Source organism: Chinchilla lanigera, unplaced genomic scaffold (genome assembly GCF_000276665.1).
Source record: "Chinchilla lanigera isolate Chin_1 unplaced genomic scaffold, ChiLan1.0 scaffold00041, whole genome shotgun sequence".
Taxonomy (NCBI): domain Eukaryota; kingdom Metazoa; phylum Chordata; class Mammalia; order Rodentia; family Chinchillidae; genus Chinchilla; species Chinchilla lanigera.
Window position 1 is genome coordinate 12,577,367 of NW_004955442.1, and position 24,739 is coordinate 12,602,105.

At 52.5% G+C, this 24,739-nt stretch overlaps 1 protein-coding gene across 1 annotated transcript in view; it reads left to right on the forward strand.

Moving 5' to 3' along the window:
• Window positions 1-4,551: 4,551 nt before the first annotated feature.
• Ppl (periplakin) overlaps window positions 4,552-24,739 on the forward strand; it is a 45,490-nt gene continuing 25,302 nt past the window's right edge. The window contains exon 1 of the mRNA XM_005391258.2: window positions 4,552-4,917. Coding sequence (XP_005391315.1) covers window positions 4,856-4,917 — 62 coding nt within the window. The 5' untranslated portion in view covers window positions 4,552-4,855. The remainder of the gene's footprint in view (window positions 4,918-24,739) is intronic.

A 24,739-nucleotide genomic window follows, 5' to 3' on the forward strand; every position in this document is an offset into this window, starting at 1 on the left:
AAAGGCCTCAGTGTTCTGCACACTCACTACACACTGGCTCTTTCCCCTTTTACAGATGGGGAAACTGAGATCCAGAGAAGTTAAGCCACCTGCCTAATGTCACACAGCTGGGTATACGGCAAAGCCAGGATTCAAATCTAGTTGGCTTCGGGCTAAAGGCTTGGCCTTTTCCCAGCTGTGTGGAAGCCAGGCCCGGAGTTGTCTGTCTCTGTCCACAGCTGTGTTTCTCTGCATGTCTCAGAGATTCTATGGGACAAGTATTTTCCAAAATGCAAAAATACTGGGCTCTACCAATACTCACAGAACCATAATCTCAGGAAGGCCCCTGGGATCTGCGGTTTTTTTTTTTTTGTTTTTTTTTTTTGGATCTGCGTTTTTTAAAAGGCTTCCCAGTGGGCTTGAGGACAGACTTGGAGATGGGAGGTGTCTGCAGAGGATGAACCTGGGCCTCCACAGGAGACCAGAAGAACACTGGGTCCGCCCCGCCCCCGTAAGGAACAGGCCACGCCCTCCAGCACGCCCTCTCCTCTTTGAGCTGGGGGAATGCCACCCTTCTGGTTTTAAACTGGTTTGCTGGCTAACCCCAAGTGAGCACCTCTCCAGCTGCTGGGGAACAATGACAGCAAACAGGAGGGCTGTGTGACCCTTCAGAAAATCTGGCTGCAGGAAGGGGACAGAGTTCAGGGGCTGAGGGTCACCGTGTTGCCAGGAGCTGGGATGGCCCTGCGGGTGCCATCTCTGAGGAGTTAACCAGGTCATCCAGCAAACCCAGGAGAGCAGACACCCTCCTGGGCAGCATGGGGGAGCATTGGGCCCCACCTCCAAGGCCAGGGAGGGGATGAGTCACTGGGCAGGAAAGGCTTCCTCGGATCGGAACAAATCCTATCTGCCCAGGGGAGGATGCGCTGCGAGGACAGAGATCCCACCCCATCTGGCCTGCCCACGGATGTGTGATGTACACGTGTCCACACCCCCGAACACACACGCACCAGCTCTGAGCCCAGCTTTCGGAGTATGGACAGGGGAGGATGGGGAGGTGCAGCTGGACTCCTCCCCAAATCTGCTAATTCTCTCCACCAGCCCTGGGCCAGGCCCAGCTGAGTCAGCACAGGCCCAGCAGCCCCTCCCCTTGCAGGTGGGGGCGGGGGCCAGAGCACCCACAGGGCACAGGCTGACCAAGCACCAGCCCAGCTGGGCACCGTGCCTTTGACAGCCAGGCTCCCTGCAAGAGAGACTAAACCAAGACTGGTTACCTCTCAGACAGGGGCCCTGGCCCACTTGACTCCCTCCCCCGGGCTGGGGGTGCAAAGCAGATCCAATCAGTGGAGCTGCATTGGGCAGCTGCCGTGTTGCCTGGCAGAGTTTACCCTTGATGACAAGAGATGGCATCACCACTATCAGTGTCATCACTATGCTGCAGGCCTGCTGACCTGGGGAAGCTGGCCCAGCTTCCTTCCTCAAGCCCATCTGCACCTTCCCAGGTGCTGTGCGAAAGGGGGCATCAGAGCCCCCAGAACCTTGTGTTCTGACCATGTTCGGAGCTCCAGTGCAGTGGGTACCCTGAGAGGGCGCAGAAGCAAAGATCTCCCAGCTGCAGATGCTAAGGCCCCTCCCACCACCAGGCCCTGCTAGCTGCTTCGCTCGCAGCATCTCACCCCATGGAGCTGACACCCGACTTGCCCACTTCACAAGTGAGGGAAACTGAGGCTTAGAGAGGCAAAATGACTGGAAGGGGCTGAGCAGGGCCTCAAACCTGGTCTGTTTAGGCATCTGCCTGCCTTCCCCAGTGAAAACTATTTCTCTCTTGTCCTTCCTGAGAGGACACACAGCTAACAGCGTCTCCTGGGTCCTTCTAGAAGTGTCTGTGCATACAAGAGCATATCTTACACGTCCCCCCTCCCCCCTCCTCCCTCTCCCTCTCTCTGTCCAACACAAACCAGCCCTGCTCTCCCTTGCACTCAACCTCTGGCCCTTGCCCTGAGTAGGTCCTCTGTCCAATTTTCTACTTTTCTTTTCCAGCTGTGAGATCTTCCCCATATGCACCCACCCTGGGCTTTTTAACCAACTCCTTTCGTGGCTGCAGGTGCGCTCCAGAGCTTCCTCCTCAGCAATGGGGTCACGGTGCTGGAATGTGGGCTACAGAGCTCCCTTGGAGGGTGAGATAAAGGAGACTAAAGGGAGGGTGTAGGGCAGGGGCAGGGGCACAGGCAGGACCAACAGAGTTTCTGTGCAGCTTCCCTGTGAGGAAGGGGTCTGCATGGCTGGAGCTCAGGTTTCCATGGTTACAGGTCCCCCCACTTCCACCACACACACCTGAGTTCTAAAACTCTGGCTTCTCTCTGACACCTCCAAGGCCAGAACCCTGGAGGACCCACCACCCTTGGAGCCCAGACCTCGGAAGGGAAGTCACTGTAGAAGCAAGGGAACTGCTCTAGCCCTTACTTCCGGGGAAGGAACACCAGCCTAGGGCAGCCGAGAGAAGGGAGCCAGGACAGGGAAGGGTAGGTTTCCTGGGTAACTTTTTCCGCCGAGAGGCTGCAGACAGGATCTCTCTCTCCCGGCTTCTCAGCTAGGTGGCAGGAGGATTTGTTAACACTTCTGATTCTTGGGTCCCTTCCCAGGCTCCTCAGGCAGGACCTCAAGGATGCCAGGGCCCTGGATTCTGCATTTCACAAACTTCCCCACCCCCAGAGATTCTTATGCACAACAACTTTAGGACCAAGGCCTCTGGGTGGGAGAGTCCTGCACTGTTCCCCAGTTCTCTTCAAAAAGTCAAACCATGGATGGGTTTTGCCTTTTGAATACTATGTGCTCCCAGCTGGGCAGAGAGGTGTTCACCTGTGATCCCAACCACCTGGGAGGCTGAGGCAGGAGGATCACCAAGTTCATGTCTAGCCTGGGCAACTTAGCAACTCAGTAAGACACTGTTTCAAAAAATTTACAGGCGGGGATGGGACAGGGTCCCGGGAGTATAGCTCATTGTGAAGACCTGGGTTCAGTCCCAAGTACCACACACACAAAGTGCTCCCTCCTCAAGACTGAATTCAGGTCACTCAAGAGAAAAGCTCTTCCTGTGTTCTGGCTTTTCATCTTCCTCATCAATGTGCCATCAGCAGAGCCAGGCACGCCGGGTCAGGACAGGTACCAAACGTCTTCCACCGAAACCCTGCCCCCGAAAAATGCATTTGGAAGTGGCTGGGAGGAATCACATCCTTTAAGTCAGCCCTCAGAGGCCCTGAAAAGGATAAGGTTTTCTTGAAGCCCTTAACCATACTTGGAAATCACTATCCTTCAGAGTCAGGGGCAAGAGATGGCCTGAAGGACACTGAGTAGCCTTAGATATCTGGGGCCTGCAGTAGGAAGTCCTTAGGAATCAATTCCTCACCAACATTTTTGTCCCTCAGTACTGGATCTTGAAGTCAGGGTCTTTGCACTAAGCTGCATCTCCAGCTTTTTTAACTGTAAAACTGAGTCTTGCTAAATTACCCAGGTTGGCCTTGAACTTGTGATCCTCCTACCTCAGCCTCCCACACTGCTAGGACTACAGGGATATACCACCTTGCATGGCTTTCAACCTCCTTATTTTATAAATAATAAACAGGTGGGCAAGGGACTGACTGAAGATCCAGACAGTCGAAATCGAATCTAGCACTCTGGACACCCTGTCTGGGGCTCTTATCTCCCCACTACCCCAAGGCTACGTTGCTCCCTGCCAAAGCTCTAATGCCCCTTTGGGCATATGTATCTGGCGGCCTCTGGTGTTTTCCCTGGAGACTGCCTGCCCTTCCATCCCAGGGGGTCAGAACCCTCCATCCACCCTGAGTTCCAAATGGCCTGAGGCCTCCAGCTGTTGGCCCCACACGGAAGCTTCTACCCAGATTCCTTTTCCGTCTGTCCCACTGCAGCCTTCCCCACTGTCAGCCGCTGCCTCCAGCGCACCCCCACCCCTATGCTGGCAGAACTATGTAATGCGGGTACTATGAACCAGAACCAAGCAACTTTTATGGCCAGCTATGAAATACTACTACGGTGCTAGGACCTAGAGTTATAAAAAGTTTCAAAGGTTTTTTTGTCCAGCCTCGATGGCCTGATTGATAGCGTAGTCAAGCTCCCAGCACATTCGGGCCAGGACGTTGTGCCAAGCGCTTTGTGTGCACTATCTGCAGGAATCTCCTCACTGCCCTTTGAGATGCTGGTGCATAGTTCTCACCCTTTGACAAAGAAGAAAACTGCAGCTGAGAGCAGTAAAAAGCCTTGCAAAGGAGTCTCAGCTGACCAAGTGTGGTGGTAGGAGGTGAGCTCCGCCCGCGCGCTCCAGAGCCCCGTTTTCTCAGGCACCATCGTCACTGCTACCACCTTGGGGTAACTCGTCAGCCATGGGGCAGAGACACTCTCCACACCCCATCTCGGCCACACCTGCCTGGGCGACCAGCCTGGTCTCTGCCAAAGGAGGCGGAGCGCACAGTGCCCGGGGCAGCGCAGCACCAGGCAGCTCCTTCAGCCAGGGGGCGCGCCGGGTCCCAGGTGCGTGGAGGGCGGGGCCGCGCGCTGGCCCGGGAGGCCTGTGCGCCCTCGCACGGACAGGGCCTCTGGAGTCCCCTGGCTTCCCACGGGGGCGGTGTCCGGCCCCAGCTTCGCGTCCCCACCCCCTGGGTCCCGTGGGTGCCGCCCTCGCTCGGGTTGCGCTGAAGCCCCGCCTGCGCGAGGAAGGTAGGCGCCACCTTCCCCGGGAGCGGCCGCCAAGCGAGAGGCCGCGCGCTCCGCCCCCCGCAAGTACTGTCCTGCGCCGCGGCAGCCCGCACTCGGGGCTCCCCGTGCTGCCCGCTCGCCAGTGCCCCGCCGCCCGCACCCCGCCATGAACTCGCTCTTCAGGAGGAGAAACAAGGGCAAATACAGCCCCACGGTGCAAACCCGCAGGTGAGGGGCGCCCACGCGCCAGGGACTATCGCCCGAGGCTTTAGGGGCACCCGGCTGTCGGAAACTGACGCCGGAGTCGCAGGCGCGCGGGAGCGCTGGCTTGAGACCTCCAGGAGCTGGGAAGCGCTGCTGAAGCTGACTAGGGGCACCTAGAGGGGGTATCCAAGAAGCCCCAGGGAACACTACGGGGTAGGGAGAGGTTAGACAGCGGGCAGCTGAGTTGAGGGTACAGGACACTTCTGTGTCCCAGGGTCGCTCTTAGGCTGGGAGTCTAAGAATCGCTGCCGGGATGTGGAATGAAGTGTCCGAAGGAGGCAGCACCCCAGGCAGGGGCGCTGCAGGGGGCCCGTCTCGGGGGCACTGGAGCCTGGGAACAGCGCGAGGTGGGGGCGCTCCCCAGTGCGCTTTGGAGGACGTGCGGGTGCACCTGGCGTTGGGGAGTTGAGAGGTGAGGGCCACCTGCTGCCTGGCTCCTGCCTCTTTGCGCTCCAGCCACGCCCAGAGGCGGTGACCGTGCGGGGTGAGGGGGGTGCCACGCAAAGAGGCACCCCTGCCTGCTGGACGGCGCGTTCTGCACCAGGGCTGCTGGGCGGTGTCGGGATTTCTCAAGGGTGTGGCTCTCTCCTCTCTCCTCTCTCCTCCCTAGCTCCGAAACTGGCGGTGTCTGTGAGCCGCAGGTTCCCAGGGTGGCCTGGGAAGGAAATGACATGTCTTGATGTGTTTGCATTGAGAGCAGCCCACGGCCGCGTTGATAAGCCTGATGTGTTCACTTAATAACCGGTTTGGGGGAGCCTAATGGAGATGCTGAGATTGAAAGAGGGGCAAGATTTCAGCCTCTGCCCCCCCCCCACACCACCACTGGGAGGTCGATGGGGGCTCCCTTATGGAACTCCAGGGGGTAGGGGCCGGGCCAGCAGTGCCCATCGCAAGCTACCCTTTGGTAGGAGGCCCCCACTTCACCCTCCATCAGCTCCCGGCACGCCCACCCCCACCCCAGACCACAGCCCAAGGCTAGAGGCTCTGGGTCAGGGTTTCCATGTGCCCCTGCAGCGCAACCCAGCCCAGCCTGCCCTCTGGGCTGCTGCCCGGGACCGAGGCACTCAGGGTGCAGTATGGGCACTGGCCCCCCCTGAGTTCCAGTCCTTGCAGAAGCTCTGCTGCCCTGAGATCCCACTTGCCCATATCTCAGATTGAGGCTGTTAGCAGCTAGAGGCTTCTAACTTCTCCCCCTCTCTGAGACTTCCCCACCCCAGAGACTGGGCTGGACCATTATCCTCCATGGCAGTTCCAGCTGGCACTCAAGGCCCAGCCGGGGTCAGGTCCAGTCCCCCTGCTGTTCTCCAGGGCGTTGCACAATCGGATGCTGTGTGCCAGCCCCACACAACTGTGATGTTTCACCTCCCCCCGCTCCCCAGGATGCAGATCCCACACACCAGGAGCTGGGCCAGGCCTGCCCTCTGCCTCCCCTCCACCCAGTGGGGAGAGGAGGAAGGAGGCCTCCCATCCTTTCCAGAGCAGGACTCTGAGGGCCTGGGGGCAAGAACACGGGGTCCTGCAGCCTCCTAGCTGGAGCAGCCACCCAGTGTCCTTGACCGACGGTCTTTGGCCCCAGATCTCAGCTTAGAGGTTTTTTCCTCCCGAAAGCATTCCCATACCCGCCCCCTCAGGATGGGTGAAAGGCTGTGTAGGCTCTGTGTCCTTGCTGTCACCTTAGCATTGAGGATGATCACTGTCACAGCCCTGACAGTGGGCGGGGACCAAGGGCTCCCTTTGTGATCTCCTAGCTCAGAGCCTAGTTTCTGAACCCCATTTGTGGGGTGGGGCAGCCCTGTGCCCTGTTCTGTCAACAGGAATCTCTTGAGTGTTGCCTGGTGCCTACCAGCCCTGTAGCAAGCATCACAGAAGTTAACTGTGGCTCTAAGTAAACTGTAGTCGCTGGCTTCAGGGAGCCATACACACACACTCTGCCCGCAAAAATAAATAAATAAATAAATTGTTCCGTTTTGTTCTTTCTTTTTTAAGTACTGGTGTTTGAATCCAGGGCCTTCCCACTGAGTACATCTCCAACTCTTTTTTTATTTTTTGAGACAGGGCCTCATTAATTTGTCCCCAGACTGAGCTTGAAATTACAATCCTCCCTCAGCCTCCCAGAATGCTGGGATAACAGGCAAGTTTTCTAGGGGCTCCTCCATTGTCTTGGGTGAGTGAGAGCTATAGTGAGGTTCAGCATGGTGAGGTGGGTAGGAACTTGGGGCCTGGGAGCACATGCTTGTCACATCTAATTCTGGCTTTGCTATCTCAACAGAATGATTCTGTGCCTTCGTTTCCTCATCTGCAAAGCAGGGGAGGTGATAAATGTCTCCCACTCAATTTGAAAAGCCATGCTCCAGCACCCAGGAAATACCCAGGCCAGGATTATCCTCCTGAGCCTGGGGACCCAGGAGCTCTGAGTCAGGACTTTACACCCCGGAAATCAAGGGTTTAAGATCACACAAGTTCTGATCCATGAACAGAGTCATCAAGGGACCTGCTCCTCCTTGTGTTTTGCCAGCCTTTTAGCAACTGAAACTGGGGAGAGCCTGGGCAGGGTGTGAACCCCGTTGCTCTTGTCGCCCTGGTTCCTAATGACAGGTGTGGGAGCTGGTGTTCACACCTGAATTAATGACAGGGTCAGGCCTGGTGGTGCAGGTTGCTGAGGACAGGGTCCAGCCCAGCAGGAAGGCCCTAGAGGAGATCTGTTCCCACCCTCCTAACTGGGCAAGCCAGTGGGGGAGAGGAGTTGCTTGGCCTCTCAGAGCCTCTGTTCTGTCACCTGCAGAATGGTGAAGCGTAGGTATAGCACCCGCCTGGTAGTGCTGGCTGAAGATTCAGCAAAATAACATAGGGAAAGGGCTGATAGCAGTAGGAGGTTCTGTTGCAAGGTAGTTGTGATTATAGTTACTGAACAGATATAGTTACTGTGCACCCAGGTGTGAGCTCTATGACATGATGGACAGACTGTGCACTGCACAACTCGGGATGAGGGTAGATGTGGCAATTTGACAATCTCCTTGCGTTTGAGTCCCTGGCCTCCACATCAGGGAGATTAGATGAGGTTAAACTTAAACACAAGTGTGGTTACATGACTGTCAGTATATAGAGATCAGGCCAGTGGTTCCCTAAAGCCATCAGGCTCAAAGCACAGATCAGGGAGGCCTTCTTGGGTGTTTGGGGCAGCAAGTCTAAGTGGAATGGTTAAGATCCAGCTCTGGAGTCAGGCTGAATTTCTGTGTTTGATTTTCACATTGTTATCTATTTGTTCGGTGCTAGGGATAGAAACTAGGGCCTCATACATGCTAGACAAGTGATCTACCATTGAGCCACACCCTCAGCCCTATGTGTGTTTGATGTTAGGACAGAAACTTGGTCTTGCTGAACCGTATCTGTAGAATGGAGCTAATCTCACCCCACCATCCAGACTTTCCCAATGAGTACCCAGCAGCCTGGGCTGCACCCCACAACCCCACCCAGACAGGGTCTTGCAAGAATGGCCTGGGCTGATGGGGGCACTTGCAAGGGTGGCAGGGGTGGGCAAAAGGAAGCTGCCTAGGATACCCTAGGCCTCTTGGTGGTAAAGAGCACAGTTTGATGTCAGCCAGGTATGAGTTCAAGTTCCAGCTGTGCCTCTCCTGAGCAGAGTGTCACCATCTGTAAACTGGCGGTAGATCAAGCAGTGTCATAGGTGTGATGAGCCCAGGCCTGGACCCAGCTCCAAGAATGGTTCCATACATCACAGTGGCAGAGAGCATGCTACTAAGATTGACAGCTGCTAAGCCCCAAGCTGGCCATGCAGAAGACTCAAGTAGGCAACACTTGCACCCCCTGATCAGGAAAGATGAGCAGTTTGGACAAGGCCCTGTCATCAAAGCCCCCTTCCATCAAAGTACCAAAGTACCCCTTCCATCCGCCAGGGTACTGGGCCAGAGTGAGGTACCCAGCTATTCTCCAGCACCCATGTGTGGGCTGTGCAGCATCTCATTCTGCCGGCGCACCTGCCAGGTGGGGGTTGTGTCTCATTGCCCAGAAGATGGCACTGAGGCTGGGCCAAAAGGCACCCACCTTGGACTCCAAGTGGCCCATGCTGGGGCCCTGGGGAGGGAAAGCAGCCTCCGCACAGATCCCTGGGGTTGCCCCAGGATGGATGGTGGGGTCCTTGCCTTGTGCTCATGACTCTACCCCAGTGGGAGACTGTCCCCCACTGGCTCTGCTCCCTTCTCTAGGCAGAAAAAAGCGGGCCAGACAAAGCATATTCAGGACAGAGCTGGGTTCAGCCTGCAGGAGTGGCTCCTGGTAGTGGCATTTGAGGCTTGTCTGAAGCCATTACTTGGGGAGAGGGGGACTTTTTGGGGGAGCCATAGCACCCTTCACACCCCTCAGGCAGCAACACAGGTGGGGCTGATGCTGCCTTTGGGGATCCAGAATTCCCAGCATGCAACTGTATCCCCTTGAGCCATCTGCCTCCTCCTGGTCTGCCTGCCCCACCTAGCTTGGGCCTGGGAGTGGAGGGAGGGAGATGGCCTCTGGGCTTGTTCTCCCTGCTGCAATGGTGTCTTCTGGGTTCCAGCTCCCTGAGCCTGGGAACCTTGAGGCGTTACTCTCTGCCTTCAGCCTAGCCCTGCCCTCTCTCTTATCTCTGAGTCCCCACATTTTCCTGCCCTGAGCATCAGCAGCCAGCAGGGGCCCTCATGCTGGGTGCTTGCATCTACTTCAGCCCTCTTCCTACTTCTGCTTCAGCATCCCCACCCTCTCCCTCTGGCAGCCATGGAAATTTGCAGTCACCATGTCCCTGGTTGTGTAACTGGCCTCAGATCTTCTTCCCTCCTCAGTCCTGGAGCTTCTGCTCTGTATGTGAATGCCTCCCCTGCCCCTGTCTCCACAGTGCTCCAGCAGCCATGGGGCCTTTATCCAAGCTCTTTCTCCCGCCTGCAATGTCTATCCCTCTTCTCTTACCACTCTTCCTGAGGATACCATCCTGCCCAAACCTGTCTGTTGGGACAGATCCACCTATTCCATTGTCTTTCTTTTCCTTTGTCATTCTATTCTCATCCACCAGTTGACTATCTATGATGGCCAGATGGGCTGTTTGTCTGCCCCTGGAGCCAGGCAAGAGCAGCATGTGCTGTATAAATGTGTGAACAGGTGGATGGGTGAACCATGGAGGACTCTAAGGTTCTCACCCCTCCACATGTAGTGCATGTGCTGAGCCAGCTGAGCCAACATGGTGGGCCTGGAGGGATCCATCTAGAGAAGGGAATGCCAGGGCTTAAATAGCACGCCCCACTCCGTCTGGTATCTGTGTCCAGGATGGTAGTCAGGGTGTGGGCTGAGTAAACCACCAGCAACAACTGGAGTGAGAAGTACTGAGCTAGAGGGACGGGAGTCCGTGAGACCTCTAAGCAGAGCCGGAGGACCAGCAGGTGTGGGTGGGTAGAATCAAAGGGATGTGACCGAGGGCACACATGCATGTGTGTGTGCACAACCTGAAATATATCATGTTATGCAAACTAAGCCAGGTGAAGAATGCAAAGTAGATGTTGATGAAAAACACGCATACAAAGCAATTTCACCTGCCATCTCTGGATGCAAATATGTATATGTATTTAAAAATATAAACCTGGCTTAGGGAGAAACCAGTATGTCTAAAATTATGAACCTCCAACAAAGATAAGACGCAAAATCTTACTTCTTTTGAAAGAAAATCTGAGGCAAAAGTACATACCTATAATCCCAGTACTCTGGGAGGCTGAGCAAGAGGATCACAAATTAGAACACAGTTTGGACAACTTAATGACTTAGCAAGACCCTGTTTCAAAATAAAAATAAATAAAAAGCATTGGGGATGCAGCTCCAGGCAAAATTCTGAGTTTGCTTCTCAGTTACTGAAAAAAAAAAGTTAAAAAAAACCTGAAGCCAATGTGGCAGCATGAGGACATCAGCTGATCCTGGGGCTGGGACAGCGTGGCCGATTCTTTCCAGTGCATTTCTGTATGCTTGCCTAGATCACTGTAGGTTTTGTACTTTTACCATGAGGGGTGGAATGGAAAAGGGGAGCGGCTAGAGAGAACAGCCCATATGCTGGGGCTGTGCATCTCCAAGTCCAGACCGTAGCAAAAGGGCCTTGGTAGGGGAAAGGGGCCCAGACCTGTGCAGCCAGAATAGAGGCCAAGGTTCCAGAAGCTTTTGGTGGGGAGGTGCAAATGGAAAGTCTCAGCCAGGATGATTTTTTTTTTTTTTTTTCCGAGTGCTAGGGGTCAAACCCAGGGCCCTGAGGATGATAGGCAAGCTCTCTACCATTGAAGTACATCCCAGCCCTTATTTTAAATAAATTCTATCCCCACTGAGGCTCAGCAAATCTGGGTGGCTTGCCCCAGGATGCTCAGGTGGCCTAACCCAGCATACTAAACTGGGAACAGGCTGGCAAGTGACCCACCGGCTGCCAAGATTCTTGCTCTCCTGGCTGCCGCTTGCTGGCCGGCCGCTGCACCGTTTGAGCCTGGAAGGTGATAGGGCTGCAGATTGGGATTTGCAGAACACGATGCTGCCCCACTGCCTGCTGAGGCTCAGATTGCAGGCTGACACCTTCAGGGATTTGATCTTCTTGACCATAGGGACTTTTTGATTCCAGTTGAAAGAAGGACTCTAGATTTGGGCCACAAAGAGCTGAATGGGCTGCAGCACCCCTGCCCCAGATATAAAGCTCGACGCTTCCCAAGCATAAAGCAGGCAGGCAGCCTAGTATGGTGGGGCACGCCTGTAATCCCAGCACTCCAGAGGTTGAGGCAGGAGGATCACCACTGGTTCAAGGCCAGCCTGGGCTACATAGTAAGTTCAAAGCTAGCCTGAACTACATAGCAAGACCCTGTCTCAAAACAAAACCGGCAGGCAGACCTCCAAGTTATGGAGGGGAAGCTGAGGCCTATGGGAGGGACAGAAGGCCTGGCGGGTAGAGGAGAAAGGCCTGGACTTGGGAGCTGCAGGCTGGTAGTACCACCTGTCAGCTGTGCAGCTGGCCACTTTCCTGCCCCCACTGTGGGCTCTTTTTTTTTTTCACTGTGGGCTCTTTTCCTCATCACTGGTATATATGTCTCTAGCACTTAATAAGTGCTTGATAAATAGGGGTTACAAATCTACACATTGGCAGTGTGCAAGTCAGTGAGAAGACTGTGACACTGGGTAAAGCATCAGACACTTAGTAGGTGCTTAGATGACAGAGGTTGGTACCCTTATCCACTAGTTTCTAACTCAGAGTGATGTCCTAATACCTGAAGGCACCAAGGTTGGTTTGAGCCCTGTTGAAATATTGAAAAAAATTCAAGATCTGCTTTGGCATTACCTAGAGCAACTTGAACATTTTTGTGTCTGTAAGGAGAGTCCTAGGCCCTACCCAGAGGCCAGGAGGTGGACAGCGTTCCCTGGGTGGAAACACATTAGGCCTCAAAAACAAATTACTACACCAACAACCTGCTCAGTTTAAGATTTCCTTCTGCAGGATTAATAACGGGGTGTGGGGGAATTTACTGTCTAATTACCATAGAAGTTTCCAGTAGGGAGATTATCAGTCAATTGACCAATCACTCTGGTATTTATTAGGAACTACCCATGTCCTGCTTTCTCATGGGACTTCCTGTAATACCCAGAAATCTCTCCAACCAACTCTCTCTTAATACTTACTGTAGTTCGGTTCCTCATTTTCAGCCCTGACTGCACATTTGAATCCCCCAGAGACTTTAACAAAATGTCAGAGTCTTGTCTTGAACCAGTTAAGTCAGAACTTCCCAAATCAGGGCCCACACAGCTAGGAGCAACCATATAGGTACATGCAGTGCCTTGACATCTTGTCTCAGAGGCAAATGGACTGTGTACTTCCTTTCCAGTGGTATTTTCCTGTACATCACAGTCCATTCCTCTACTCCCAGCCTTCCTGTATCAGTCAGTTTCAGATGTATCTTCTAATGGCATGTAGTTGAGGAGGGTTATTTTTTGTTATTGCCACCTGAGAGTCTTCATCTTTTAATAAACAAGTTGAACTCATTCACATTTATTATGATTAAGTGAACCTGTTTTTGCCAAATGTCCTATTTGTGGTGCTTTCTCTTTTTTTCCTCTTTTCTTGCTTTTTATTGGATTGAACTATATTTTCACAATTAAAATTAGGTTATAAGGCCTAAATTGGGGCAGCATGGGAGAAAAATACCCTAACCAGGTAATCAGGAATCTTCTTAATTATAGTCATTGGGGTGTTTTTCTCAACTCTCTCTATTAGCCTGTAAACTGTAAATAGGAACTTGCTCATCTTTGGCTTGCAGTGGTGGTGGTGGTGGTGGGGTGTGTGCTGTTGCTTCTATAACCTATAATTCCAAGACTTGGGGAAGCTTGGGGCTCAGTAAGTAGGTTTCAATTGGGCAGATGTTTTACAGCATATCAACAGTTCGTATCTCCAGGGCGTGGTTATTGGAGAAGATGTTATACCAGGGTCTGTAAGAGGGGCAGAGGGATAGCAAGGAGTTGAGGGGTGGAGTGAAAATATATTCAGCAGTAATTAAATATCCAGAAAATGCCCTCTGGGGCTGCCGTAGTTACTAGGGTAGACACTTACTAACCCTGTGACTGCCGGCAAGTGGCCCTCAGTGTCCTCATCTGCAGTAGGTGCTGTGACGTACCTTGCCAGAGTGTTCAGAGGAGCAGGGAGGGAGCCTGTGTCAGGCACTAGGGTAGGTGTGGCCCAGGTTCACTCGGTGCCAGTTTCTTGCCTGTTCAGAGAGATAGGCAGGGAGTCCCTTGTGGTTATGTCTTAGGAGCATGAGTCTGACTCAGTTTACCACCCCTGGTTGTTACCCAACTGCTAGGATTAATTGTACTGACAAAGATGCCAACAAGACATAAATCACTGTGCCTCCCTTGAGTGGTGAATGCCTGCCCTGTCATTTCTTCGCCCGTCACTGTGTGTGCTTGGGGCAGGGTGTATAGATCGATATTGATATCCTCTTGTAGCAAGAACGTTGTCTTGGATTGTGATGCTTGGATTTGAATCCTGATACCACCATTTCCCAACTGTGTGACCTTGGGTAGGTTTCCTAATTCCTCTGACCCTCAATTATCTCCATCTAGAAAGTGGGGATATAGAAATTGCTAATGTGTGATAAAATATTTGCTCAGTTTAACACCTATTTGTTGAACCCCAAGCCTATGCAAAGCAGGGAATAAAGGACTATAGAAACCCTAAAGATGAGTGATTTCCTATTGTACAGAAGCTTATGAACTAATACTTGGGGCTAAGAAAAGGGGCCCAATGACTCCAAGGGTGCCTCCTTCCTGGGGCTACAAAATGTCAACGAATGATGCATAGAAGGGCAGAGCAGGCAGCGGGCACCTAGTAGGTACTCTCTGTATTAGTTGTTTTCATTCAGCGATGGTTTCCTGAGTCCCACTGTGTGCCACCTTGGTGGCAGGAACAGGACAGACGCCCTGGGAGCTATGAGCCTTTGCACCCTGGACCAGGCAGGAAAGGGGAAGGTGGAGCCCTACAGCCCCCAAGGTGAGCCCTGCCAGGCCTGGAGGACCCCAGGGAGCCACTGAGGTCCCAGCCAGCCCTGGAAGTGAGTGGGACCCTGGAGATGATGAGGAGGGCTGGCAGGAGGCCAGGCCCCTTCTCAGCGGTATGGGAAGGGTGAGGCTGGTTCCTAGGAAGGGGTGTGCACTCCTGTGCATTCCAGACATTCCAATTTGGGTGCCCCCTCCCGCCCCCACCCACTGAGACAGAGTTAACCCCAAAAGAAGGAGCCACAGGCGTGACCAAGGGCTGGAATGAGGGCGCTGACTCAGGCTTGGGAAGCCAGGCGGCCCTGGCATCAAGGAAGTGCTGAGCCCATGAGGCCCCATCTCTGCACACGGAGACCAGGCTGTGACCGGATGGGGCAAAGACACAGGGACCTCTGGGGTGGGGGTGACGGCAGGGACGTGACCTCTGCAAGGCTGCTGGGGCATGATCTGTTCCTGTTGCCACTCAGAGAGGAAGCTGTTCCCCAAGCCTGGAGGAAGAAACAACTGGGGAACAGGCCAAGCACCCCCAGGTCTGCCCAGCAGCCCACGCGCCTGGGGACAGGTATGTGCCCTGGCACTCCACACCAAGGCACTGTGCTCCACTGGGCACAGCCGGGAGCTTTGGGCACAGTGTCAGGCAGGGAGCCAGGCTTCTGGCCAGTGTGAGTGGGCCTGTTAAGGAATCACAGAGATCAAAGGGAATGATTGTCCCTAGGCACCAGGCCCTGAGGGAGGCAGACAGGTGCCCTGGGCTTTACCCTAGCACAGTGGTGCTGCCATAGCAGCTGTTTGTATCACTGAAAGCTCTCACAGCTTCGCCGTCATGGTCTGGCAGAACTAACGAGCTGTGGCCACTGGGCCATAGACCAAGCAGGTGCAGAGACCCCACCATTGTTTGGAGTGACACTGTCCTGTCTGGCGAGCTCTCAGCACATGAGATGTGCCAAATGCCTTAAGTACAAGGTGTGGAAGATTTAGTGGGAAAACAGTATAAACCAGGCCAGTCACACTCTCTTGGGTGCCTGTCAAATTGCCTGTCATATTTTGGATATTTCAGGTTAAGTAAAATATGAAAATGAAGTTTAAAGTCAGGCGTGGTAGCACATACTTGTCATCCCAGTACTCTTGGAGGCTGAGGCAGGAGGATCACAAGTTTGAGCCCAGCCTGGGAAACTTAACAATTTAGACCAAAAAAGTTTTGTAAAGGGCTGGGGATGTAGCTCAGTGCTAAGGTTCTAGGTTCAATCCCTGTTAGTGCAAAAAAAAAAAAAAAATAGTTGGGTGGTACATACCTGTAATCCCAGCACTCGGGAGGCTGAGGCAGGATTACTGTGAGTTCAAGGCCAGCCTGGCTACATAGTGAGTTCAAGGCTGGCTTGATTACATAGCAAGACCCTGTCTCAAAAAAAAATTGAAATTGATTTACAAATGGATGCAAAACTAGCAATTTCCTGGCAAAAAAAATAAAAAAAAAATCACCTGTTTCTTTTTACTTTTTTCAAGTGGCTCCTAGGATTTAAATGACGATGTGGCTCATTCTCTGTGTCTGTTGGACAGTGCTGGTCTGATACCAAAGCAATGTCGTACCCAGTCCCCACCTTGGGAATAGTTTCCACCTGCTGACACAGCTTTCTGTCACACTGCAGTACAAGCAGACACAGTGAGCCCACTTATGGATGGGGGCTTTGGGCAGAGACAGCTGCAGCAGTTGGCGAGGCTGCTGTATGATGGGCCCAGAGGGATAGAGACCCCTGCCAGGCAGCGCCACCACGGCTGTCATGACACCCATGACAATAAAAGCAGCCAGCCACACCCAAAGCACTTCACCAGGGATCAGCTGCTTGAATTGTCTCAACTCCCAGAGGGGGGAATTGACCCTTGTCCCCATCTGAAAGATGAGGAAGCTGAGGCACAGTAAAACTGAAGACCCTTTTTGGCCTATACCTGGTTTGAACAGGAACACAGTCTGTGTTATGCCCCTTACACAAGTGGCCTCTGTCCCCTTGTAGGCAAGTGGCAGAAGAATGAGCCAGAGATGCAACATAACCTGGACAGGGTTTGCTGACAGCCACAAAGCCTTCCTGAGACCCCTACCCTGCAGCCCCCTCCTGGGCCAGTGCTGGCAAGAAGGCTGGCCATTCCAGTGTCCAGGCTGCTGTCTGTCCTATGGGCAGGAAGACGGAGTGGTGGGTTCCCCCAGAGCTCAGATCTTTCTGCAAGGTAACCAGGTCATGCCTTTGTCCAGCCTGAAACTTATCTGTCTCAAGATACTCTCAGAATAGAAAGTAGGTGACTGTTTTCTAGCCCAGGTAAGAGGTGGCAACCTTGGCCAAAGTAGAGCCGCAAGGCTACTGGAGGAGCACACACAGGCAGGCGTCAGGGTGGCTCTCGGTGGCTGAAGCAGCACAAACACCCTGTGGCCAGCAACCCCCCCCCACATTGCTTAGCTGGAACAGGTGTGTGGGGGTCCCAGCCAGGCCTGGGGGACTCCATGCTGGGGATCCCACATGCTCCCAGCAGTCCCTTCCCTGAGCACACATGTAGCTCTGCTACAGGAGCCAAAGGAGACATTTCCGATGCTGAGATCACTCGTGAATTCCCAGGGGCCAGGCAGGGTGATGTTCAAAGGCAGAACCGCAACGTGACTTGTTTTACGCCAGCAACACCATGAATGGTGGGAGTGGCCCAGTGTCTCTTTTTAGAGGCTCTGCGGCAGCAGGTTCTGACCTCTGGCCTCACTGCTGGCCTATTTCATTTTTGTTTGTGGTACTAGGGATTGAACCTAGGACCTTCGCACTGAGTTACATCCCCAGCCCTTTATTTATTTTTTATTTCAAAATAGGATCTTGGTAAGTCGCCAAGTTGCCCAGGTTGGGCTTTAACTTGCAGTCCTCCTGCCTCAGCTTCCCAGAGTGCTGGGATTACAGGTGTGCACCACCATACTGAGGTTGCTGCTGGTCTTTATCTGCTCCGTAAGAGGAGCCAAGTGCTGGATGAGGACTCTGGGCTGAGGTGAGAGCCTGGCTCCCTCTTAAGGCAACACCTCCTGTCTGATTTCTTAGCCCTACCACCCTAGCCGTATGGTGAGTAGACTGCACTGAGTCTTGTGTTACAGATGGGGAAACTGAGGCTCACAGAGACTAAGTGACTTACAGCATCACAGGAAGAGATCCAGGCTGGCGCCCAGGTTGGCTGTCTCTGGTCTGGGTATGAATCTACCAGACTCTGCTGTAAGGGTGTCACACAAAGTCACTACTGAAGAGGGACTGACAGGTGGGGAGTAAGTCCCCCAAACACCTGTGTTCCCTGCTTTGCCGTGCAGTGTCCGTGTGTGGGTGAGCCGAGGCGCCGCCCCCATTCTTGGCTTCTCTGGTCAGTGTCCTCATCGCTGGCCCTCTGCCATGAGCTTGCACTGCCTTTGCCAGGCCTGAGCATCACACAACATGGGAGGTTAAGTCCCAGCTCCCTACTCAACAACTGGCCTCTTACTTCATTTTTTTGTTTGTTTGTTTTTGTTTTTGTTTTCTGGCTCTGGGAATCGAACTCACGACCTTGTGCTTGCCAGGCAGGCGCTGTGCCACTGAGCTAAATGCCCAGCCTCCTGGCCTCTTACTTCTAAGCAGGGGCCCTACCTCTGAAGCAGGTTAGGCTGTGGGTATTGAGGCCATAACTGCTGGCAACAGAGCAGGGGAGCGCAGTGCTGGGTGTGGCTCCGAGGCCCTTCCCCGCAGTCATTCTGCTCCAGATACATCCTGGGGACACAAAGAAACACCTGTTGGGACACCTGCAGCTCCTGTCCGAGGAGGCTCTGTATGGTCCCTGTGTCCTCAAACCCAGCCCTGGGGCCCTAGGAGGTGCCAGGCAGTGTCCTTTGCCAACCCAGCAAGGTTGTTGGTTCCCTTTCTTGTCCCAGAAAAAAGCAAAGGCTGGTCCTAGGGGTAAAGACCCACAGCATGACCAGGGCTAAGGGGTCAGTTTCTAGGACCCAGTGGATCCTGAGTCACCATCCAGCTCCTGCTCCCTATCACCAGGTGGGGTCAGGACCAGGGCAAATGTGTCTCACAGGCCTCAGGAGCCTACTTGGCCCATGCCTGTCACAGGCAAATATCTGAATACACGCCACCCCTGAGAGGTTAGCTCCTCTTGGGGTTTCCCAGAAACCCCAGAAATCTGGCATGAGCCCCTTTTAGTTTTTATTTTAAAAAATGTGAGGCATACTGGGCATTGAACCCATAGCCTTCGCATTGAGCTATAGCCATAGTCATTTTTTATTTTTTATTTTGAGATAGGGTCTCACTAAGTCACAGAGTTGCCAAGGCTAACCCTGAATTTGCAATACTCCTGCCTCAGCCTTCCAAAGTGCTGGTATTGCGGATGTACATCCCTGTGCTTGGCTGGAAACCCCACCACCACCATCACCTCTTTAAACTGCACTATGAAAGTTTTCTAGCTTTCTCCCTAATGGCCCTTTCATGTTCCTGGCCCACACGCGGCACTTAGTTCTCCAGCCTCCCGAGCCCCCGACTCCTGAGCCCCCACTCTCTGTGGCATAGCTTCCCTTTCCTTGTCCTCCCTATCCCTGCCCCCTTTCGAAGCAGCCTAGTTAGTCATCTTGCAGCATGTCCTCGGTTTGGTGTTCCTGCTGGTTTCTATGATGAGATGGAGGTCACGCACCGTTGAGAAGGTCCACCAAGGTGACCCTGCACCTTCTTTGGGGATCGGTAGCAGGAGCCTCTCACCGTGTAGTCATCCTGTCCCTAGAATGTTAACCCTGATCTCTTCTGCACTGTGAAGTTACTGCGTTTTTTGTTTGTAGAAGGAACCTGTTTTACAGGACTAAACACAACAAGCAAGCAGGGACCCAGGAGAAAAAAGGGACAGAACCCCTGCAGGCAAGAAGCAGCAGAGGGGCTGTTTCGTTGTTAACAGCTTCTGTTAACACGACCACATATGTGGCCACATGATGCTGAGCCCATAGCGCTGGGCAGTTCACATAACTTCCTGGACTGGATATTCATGGGGAATCTCCCTCACCCCCGTGGCTGGCCGGCCAGCCTCACCCCACTGTGGTGCATCAGTGATCTCAGATTGCTTTGGGGCACTCAGAAGCCTCTCTGAACCCACAGTTCAGTTCCTGAACACCAAGTTGTCTTTTGAACTCCATCCAGGTGTCTTTAGCAGTGACTCAATCCACCTGTCCTACCAGATAGCAGCATTTGTTTTTCTGGAGGGAGAAACTGAGGCTGAGAAATAGAAAGCAGCTGCTCCCCAGTCGCCTCTGTCCAACAGGATCAGAGCCCTCTGTGGTTCTGGACACCAAAGCCTGTCCCGTGTGGCTATGGACCCGTGCCTTCACTTCTGGGGCCTCATTTTGCCCATGAGTAATGAGCAGCTGAGGCAGGGTGGCTCCTGAGCCACCTTCAAGTGCTGATGGCCACCCCCTGCCCCCACGTGCAAGGAAGCGGGCTCTGGCGTGCCCTGTCGGCGTAGCATCAGCTTAACATCACCCACCCTTTCCAGAGTAGGTGGCTCAGTTTCCCTGGCTCAGGGGGTGGTTGCCCTCTACGTGGGTGGGCAGGACCAGGATGTGGGAGATAGGGAAGGGCTGTATCTCAGCCTCCCTCAAGGGCCTTTTGGGTGCCACTTGTGGCCACCCTGTGTGCCTCACTTAGCCACATGACAAGCTGGACCAGCCCAGCCAGTTCCCAGTGCTCCTGTGATCTGCACCCTGCCCACCCACACTCCTGAGCTCTGGTGATGGTGCTCTCTAGCTCCCACCAGGACACATGGTGCTAGGAGGATGCAGGACCCTTTGGGACCCCTCACTTGAGACCCCAGACTCAAAGGACAAAAGTGCTAAGGCTGTTTGTTAGAGTTGAATCCCGGCTCTGCCCTGCTTTCCAACAGTGGGACTGTAGCCAAATGACTGAATTGCCTTGTACCTCAGTTTCCGCATCTGTACAATGGGAGAATAATGCTACTTACCTTAGAGGTGGTAAGATTCATGAGCTAATAATACATGTGACTTGCTCAGCACTGGGCTGGAGGGTAAGTCAGCTGTCTGGTGGCATTAACAAGCATCTTCTTGGCAGCTATGCATTACTTGGAATGGCTGTACTTCATGGAATACAGGATAATCCTACCTGCTCAGGAGACTAAGGAGAATTACAGTTTTGTAGCCAGCCTGATCAACTTAGTTATACCCTGTGTCAAAATAGATTGGACAGGGACTGTAACTTGGCAGTTGAGTGCTTGCCTAGCATGTGTAGGGCCCTGGGTTCCATCCCTAGCACCACTACACACACACACACACAGCAGGCAGGACCCAATGGAGGACACAGGATGAAAAAAAATCCCTAGCAATGATGAGTGATACTTGCTCTTTTTGGTAACAGCTCTATTGTGTATAATTCACCCACCATATGATTCTCTCATTTAATGTGTACAATTCAGTCATTTTTGGTATATTCATAGATGTGTGCCGTAATCCTTGTAAAGGATTTTAGAACATTTTCATCACCCTCTCCCCTGCCAAGAAGCCTGTATCTGTAGCAGTCAGTCTCCAGTCTCCTTCCCCCAGCTGCCAGGCACCACCGGTCTACCTTCTGTCTCTCTGGATTTGTTGCTGCAGACATTTCACATGAGCAGAGTCATACAATATGTGGTCCTTCCTGTATGTTGTCAGGTTGTCGAGCTTCATCCACATTGTAGCAGGAGTCAAAGCTTCATTCTTTTTTTGGCTGAATAATATGGACGAGTGTGCAGTGATCCCAGCATTTTAGGAGACTGGGCAAGAGGATCGCAGTTCAAGCCCAGCCTGGGCAACTTAGCAACTTAGTGAGACCCTATCTCAAAACAATGGGACTGGAGCTGTACCTCGGTGCAAAGGTCCTGGGTTCAATCTCCAGGACTAAAAAAATATAATAATAAAAAATTAAAGAAAATGAACCATTCATTCACCCACTGATGAGAATTTGAGTTGTTCCCACCTTTTGGCCATTGTGAATAGTGCTGGTTTGAACATTCATCTGCACGTTTTTGTGTAGGTGAGTGTTACAGGTCTCTGGGGGACATGCCTAGGAGAAGAATTGCTGGGTCACTTGGTAACTCTTTCAGCTTTCTGAGGAGCTGCTGTACGGATTTCACAATTTTCTATCATTATTCCCACTAACAGTGAGTGATGGGAGAAGCCGATTTCTCCATATTGGGGATTGAACCCAGGGCCTTTGCACTGAACTACATCCTTATCCCTTTTTTATCATACTTATTTTGAGATTGTGTCTCACTAAGTGGCCCAGGCTGAAATTGAACCTGAAATCCTCCTGCCTCAGCCTCTCAGAATGCTGGGATTAATGGCATTTGCCACCATGCCTGGCTTGTCTGTTCTATTTATAGCCATTATGCTGGGTATGAAAAGTGGTATTCTATTGTGGTGTTGAGCACTTGGCATCCTAAGTCAATCTGTTAAGTATCTGTTTTACAGGGAACTCTGTAAGATTGTCACATGGAGTTGTTAAGGGCCCATATGGGCTAAATTATGGCTCTGCCATCTAATTACTATGTAACTTTAGAAAAGTTACTTAACCTCTCTGGTCCTCAGTTTCCACATCTATAAAGGAGGGATAATAAGATGGTTACTTACCGTGCTAAGGTGTTGCAGTGATTAAGTCAGAAACACATGGGAGCCTGCCGTGGAGTTGGTACTCGCTAACGTTATTATGGCGTTGGCTGTTATTGCCGTATGTCTGCTCAAGTATTTTTTCTAGCTTTTTATGGGTAGTGCCCAAGGGGATAATCACAGCTCCCTGTCACTCCTGTGTGACCCTGGGGGAGTGATTTGGTATTTCTGAGTCTTAGGTTCCTCATCTGCACAGGAACACACAGCCTCCCCAGGGGCTTCTGGGGAAGATGAGGCAGTGCCTGCGAATGCGTCTGAGTGTCAAATGACCAGGCGCCTTTGAGGTCGTGCCCCATCTACAGACAGAAACGCTGAGGCTCTGGGAGGGCAAGACACTTGCCTGAGACTGTCTAAGCAACAAAGGACCCACAGGCCATGGAGCTGGGCTGTCTGACTAAGCTTTGCCAGCCCATTTGGCAGGAGACCTTGGGCCCCTGGACTGGTGATTGCCTCCTTCTGTGTCCTTTTCTGAGTGCTGGACTCTGCCAGAACACTGGGCCACCAGAGTGGGGCCACGAGGTGATGTTCTTGGCCCAACCTGTCCCAGAGGGACAGAGGTTCCCACCCAGCCCACGCTAAAGCCCTGGTGGTGGCCTTCAGAGTCAGGGCTAACTGTCTGGGCTGAGACTCACTGCCTTTGGGTGCAGCCGGCCAGGCTGATACTCAGTGACAGGTAGGACTGAGGAGGCTAGAAGGACTCATGTTCCTCCTGTGGACCACCCAGCCAAGGAGCTGGGTGGGATTGGGGGTCTGGGGGAGGTAGGGGGCATCCCTGCTTACCCATACCCTCCACTCAACCACACCCCAGCCTTCTCTGCTGCAGGACTTCTCAGAGCCTTCACCGGCTCATGAACTTGTCCAGGAGTGGGGTTTTCCTAACTGCCTTGGTTTTATGCAGTTGGAAATGCAAAGGCTTTGTCTAGAAGCAACTTGCAGGGTGCAGGTTCCTGGGGCCCTGCTTTGGGAAAAGCTGTCTTCTCCATTGTCTCTGCAGAAGGTGTGGCTTGGGTCTTGTTCCCCACAATCCTCCAGTCCCACCTGTCCTTGGACAATGTTTGGGCACAAGTAAATGTGCTGGGAGCTGCTGTTTGCTGCCCCCAGCTCCTGCACCTCAGCCACACTGGCAGTGCTGGCCCTCCGCTGCTGGTGGGTATTAGAACCTCCAGGAGGTCCTGAAAACTCAACCACAATAGCATACAGCTTCCTGGACCAGGCTTTGGAGATTCAGCTACAGAGGGTTGTGCCAGTGCCAGGAAGCTGTTTTTTCTGCCACACTAGTGGGTCCCCAAATAGAACTCCAAAGTGCCAGCTATTCCTTCTGCCTTGCAATTCTAGACACTCACCCTGGCCTACCCCAAGGAGGACACACATGGAATCCGCATTTCTGTGGCCTCTGCTTATTGGAGCCTTCCGTCCAGACCCCGACCTCCTGCTCATCCCTCAGAGCCCATCCGCATGGTGAAATTTTATTCACCCCTAAAAAGGAATGAAGTTCCCACAGATGCTATACGCAGGATGAACCTTGCGAATATTGTTAAGTAAGAGAAGCCAGGCATAAAGGACCGTGTATTGTGTGGTTCAATTTATATAAAAGGTCCAGAACAGACAAATCCCCAGAGATGGGAAGATGAATGGTTGGAAGGGGCCAAAGTGAGCAGAAAGGGTGGGGACTGACTGCCAATGGCATCAAATTTTAGGGGTGATGAAAATATACTGCAGCTAATGGTGATGGTTGCAAAATTTAGAATGCTAAAAAAATCACATTTTAAATGAGTACATTTTGTGGTATGTGAATTATATCTCCATATTAAAAATATGTTGTGCCAGGTACAGTAGTGCACACCGATAGCCCAGCTCCTAGGGAGGCTGAGGAAGGGTGAAAGCTTGAACCCAGAAGTTTGAGACCACCTTGGCAGCATTGCAAGACCTGGTCTCAAAAAAGAGAAGAAAAGTGTTATCTGGGTACAATGGTGCAGGCCTGTAATCCAGAATTCTGGGAAACTGAGGCAGGAGGACCCCAAATTGAAGCCCAGTGCACCTTGAGATCATACTCTTAAGTGAAATAAATCAAACACACATGTGTAAATACCACATTGTTTCTCTGGTGTGAGAAACCAAAAGTAAATAAGAACCAAAATGTATAATAGGTATTGAGAAATAGGAAAAAAATGTCTACGTGGGGAGGGGATTAACAGGTGGGAAGGGGAGCAGAAAAGTTAAAAAAAAATGAGAAAAGAAGGAAAAAATGGAAACAAAACTTTTATAAATGGGGAGGGGAGGAGGAGTTGAAGGGAGGGGAAGGAATGGGAAAAAAAAGAATCAAGTTATAGCATATGCAGGTACAATTTCTCCATGATGCATGTGATCATTATATATATCTAAAATGTATCAATAAAATGTAATTTAAAAAATAATAAAATGATAAGTGATCAGTAGACTTTAAAAATATACAAATTTAAGCCTTGTGATTTAGTGAAACCCTGTCTCAAAAAAAAGTGTTTAGCTGGGTGTGGTGGCGCACGCCTGTAATCCCAGCACTCAGAGGCTGAGGCAGGAGGATCGTTG